The following is a 3874-nucleotide window of genomic DNA, read 5'->3' on the forward strand; positions in this document are numbered from 1 at the left end:
ATGAAAAATTGAAAGGAAAAATTTTAGAATAAATATTAATCCAAAAATTTACATCCTTCCAAAAGTATCATATTGATTAAATAAAATTATAAAAATTAAAAAATCAATATTTGAAGTAAAAAAACTAAACTAATTTAAAAAATAAATTAAAATCATTAAAAAATTAAGACCTAAACTAATTGTAATAGACTAACTTAAAAAATAGAAAATATTAAAAACCATATTACATTTACAAAGTCAAAAAGATCAATTGCTATTTCTAATTTCAAAAGTATTTGTAAATAATAGGAGAAAACAAAGTTCCACAACTTTATACCACATGTCTGCACAATCTACATTAATGAAATGTGTCTGTTGCATATATTCATATCTCTTGAAGGTGGATTATATAAAGTCATAAGCAACCACATTTAGTCCTTAAAGATACAATAATAGTTAACTTCTAATTAGCTCAAATTAATTTTCTTCCAAAATCAAAAGAAGCTTAACCTTATTTTTATTAAAATAAATAAAATCTATAAAATATAAAAATTATTAAAAAACTCTTAGATAAATCTTTTTAAAAAATTTAAATCCTTATGTAAACTTCCAAACAAAAATCAGATCCACCCTAAAGAAAAAAATCATGTAACAACTAATTCCACCCAATTAAGTTACTTCTCCCTCGAAGTAATCCTCGTGTGAAGCCATGTCGACCATGCACTTGTTTTTTTCTGGTTTCTCGAATATATGAGACTTTCACTCCAAAGAAAACCCAGCATAAGATAATAATAATCCCAAAAATGAAGGAAAGAAGCGCGGAGTTTTCTTTGCACAGAAGGAAAGATAAAAAATGTGTGACGGTAGATGCCTTTTCCAAAAGAGCACACTCTTCCAATGTGCTAATTTTCTAGCGGCGAATTTTCTCGCTGCCCTGAAATTTAGCTGGGTTTGAGAGTTGGATCATGGTTAAGAAACATGCACGGCGTTTAAGCGAGACCCACAAGGGGAAGGGGGTCCCCTGTTGCCACGAAGGCAGGTTTCATATGGGAGGAGGATAAATGAGAGGAAGTCAAGGCATTGAGCGCGTGGTGGAAGGAAGCATCAGTAGAACAAGATGACTTCCACACTACACTCCACTCTCCATGCTTTTTCCTTTCTTTACACATTGCATTTCCTTCTTCCATTCCATCTGCAAGTTACCCACACCAATTTGACCACTGAATTTCAGCTGTCCCACTTCGCACGCAATTAAACCGTCATGCCCACATGCCCACTTTGATTTAAAGCCGCCTCCAGTGGCTCATAATCCCAATTAGCTTGAGTAGCGATTTGTTTTCTACACTGCTTAGGATTGAAGGCGGAGTAGAAGTGGAGTTCACAGCATGACAGAAGTGGATAAATTGAGTGCTCTGGAGGTGGGAAATAATCAAGAGGAGGAGGAAGAACAAGTGCTGGAGGAGCAGGAGTATTCCGTTGGGAATTTGAGATACTTCTGCAAGATTTGCAGCAAGAGATTTGTATCTGGAAGAGCCCTGGGTGGTCATATGAGAGCTCACGGCACTGCGGCCATGGGGGAACCCGGTGAGAAGAAGAGGATGCTTTTTAAATCAGCGGAGAAAGATGGAGAAGAGGGCGAGGAATTCAATGGTGTTGCTGATGAATTGTATACTCTTCGGAGGAATCCCAAACGCAATTGGCGGTTTTCGGATCAGGAATACCCCTTTGTGATGGGCTCCCAATCCCCAGAAGAAGAAGAAGGGTTTACCGAGAGTGAGAGTGAGGCTGAGATTGAGAACCATTTAAATGAGAATTCAAGAAGCTTTGATAGGTGGATGAAGGGAAAGAGATCCAGGAGGCCCAGGTATGCAATTCCGTCTCATCATGAAGAACTGAGTCTGTCACATCATGAAGAGCAATTCAGTTCAGATACTAATGAAGAAGAGGACATGGCACTCTGCCTTGTAATGCTTGCCAGTGGTGTTAACAACGCCTCCCAAAAGCTCCAAGTCCATGGTGAGCCTGGTTTCCCTCTATCAACTGACCTCAAGGCGCCCAAGATCAGCAATGCTTTAGAGCTTCCCAAATGCATCAAGAGGAGGCCTAAAACTAAGACGGTGGATGCTAATGTGGATCCTTCCGATGATAAGAAAACAAGGTATGAGTGCACTACATGCAATAAGACTTTTCATTCATATCAGGCACTAGGAGGTCACAGGGCTAGCCATAAGAAGGTCAAGGGTTGTTTTTCAAGGATTGATGGGATGGAGGAGAATGAAAGCCTAGAAGAAGAGATTACAGATGAGGAGCGGCTTAGTAGATCAGCGGATTCTCAGTTGCCCAACGATTTCCGAAAGCCCTCTGCCAAGGAACATACCAAACATGCCTTTGATGATGCGAGAGAGGAAAGCGGAGAAACAACACTTCAGCCGGGTATTCCTTCTTCTCTTAAAAAGGCCAGGATCCATGAATGCTCAATTTGTCATAGGACTTTTCCTTCAGGGCAAGCTTTGGGTGGTCATAAAAGATGTCACTGGGGTAGCGCGGGAAATTCAGATACTATTAGTACCGTGTCGAGCATCAAGGAGGCCCCTATGAGGCCGGAGATGCTTGACTTAAATTTGCCTGCCCCTGTAGATGATGATTCTGAAGCTAGACAACTCAATGTTTTAGGTGCGAACGTTAAAAATCCTCACAAGCCTTTCAATGCTGAAGCTCGCAGCAAAATGAACCCTCCCTTTTTTCAGTCTTGGTGGCTGGGCACCTACCCAAAACAAGGACAATTCTTGTACAATAATCAAGCTCTCTTGTCTATAGAAGATGAGGCGGACAGTAAGCTCGGAAAGAAAATTGACTTTGGTGGGGTTGAAGATTTGAAAGTCTCAAGCAGGTTACAACCATGGTTGCAACTGTGAGCAGACAGTTTTATGTAATTAATAAATTCTTCTATATTCTTTGTTCAATTGATGTACATGTAATTCTATAATGCTCAGGTTCACGGATTCTATTTAAATCATTCAAGTTATAATGGTGTTTGGTGTAATTAATCAAAGGCTCATTTCTTCTCATTTGTTTGTTTTTCTGTGGACAAGTCTGCCTAGGTTATGTCTGGATCAATTGCCATTTATTCTTCTGAAACTATGCAAATTTAGTGCCTTCACAGAATGGAATTTGTGCCATCATTTGTAGCAAAATTTGATTCTAATGAGTTGCTGTCTCTAATTTGATAGTAGAAAGTACACTAATGCATCAGGTTAGATAGACCATTCGTTTAACAAATGAAATTCAGATGACACAGACTTGTTACTGTAGATACTAAAAGCAAGTGAATCAAATGCAAGATTATTGTTTTGTCTATCTTTATGAATGATGATCTTTGATCAGCTTAAAATAAATTTGATTAAGTGTAACAGTGCAGTTCACATGACATTAATGAATTTAACATGTTTATGGGAACCTATCTGATTAGCTTATTACCTACATAGACTGCCAAACTACATATTTCTTAGCACTAGGCCTATTGGGTGTAAATTGATTGGGTGACTTGATTGGTCTTTCTTTTGTGCCACATGAACGCCTTACCAAAAACTTGCTACAACTATCACTAAGCTTGTTGCTGACTCTGAATTTGGTAATGCTTATGAAAGATGTGAAGCTTGTTATTTTATCATCTGAAGATGACTACTGTCAATGGGATCACAGGTAAAACAATTAGCAGTGTTTCTTTGGCTGCTTTGACCTTGTGGACGTTATTAAAATCATTCATTCATTTGCTTAGCATTTAGCATTTTCATGCTGAATTTGATCAGATGGATTCATTTTGGACAAAGCACCATACATGAGATTCTGCCAATAGAGTTGCCCCAATTTATATTTGGTAAACTTTCCCAATTGT

The 3874-nt window shown here is 38.3% G+C and overlaps 1 protein-coding gene across 1 annotated transcript; it reads left to right on the plus strand.

Moving 5' to 3' along the window:
• The first annotated feature begins 1061 nt into the window (after nt 1-1061).
• Nucleotides 1062-2992, plus strand: LOC149553372 (zinc finger protein ZAT9-like). Its single transcript, XM_089788838.1, has one exon. It carries the CDS (start codon nt 1365-1367, stop codon nt 2892-2894), a length of 1530 nt encoding a protein of 509 aa, XP_089644964.1. The 5' UTR covers nt 1062-1364; the 3' UTR covers nt 2895-2992.
• The last annotated feature ends 882 nt before the right edge of the window (nt 2993-3874 follow it).

Source organism: Cupressus sempervirens, chromosome 6 (genome assembly GCF_028749045.1).
Source record: "Cupressus sempervirens isolate cs-2001-9-10 chromosome 6, ASM2874904v1, whole genome shotgun sequence".
NCBI lineage: Eukaryota > Viridiplantae > Streptophyta > Pinopsida > Cupressales > Cupressaceae > Cupressus > Cupressus sempervirens.

Coding starts and splice junctions, on each gene's coding strand:
- LOC149553372 (XM_089788838.1), top strand. CDS start 1,365: ATGACAGAAGTGGATAAATTGAGTGCTCTGGAGGTGGGAAATAATCAA.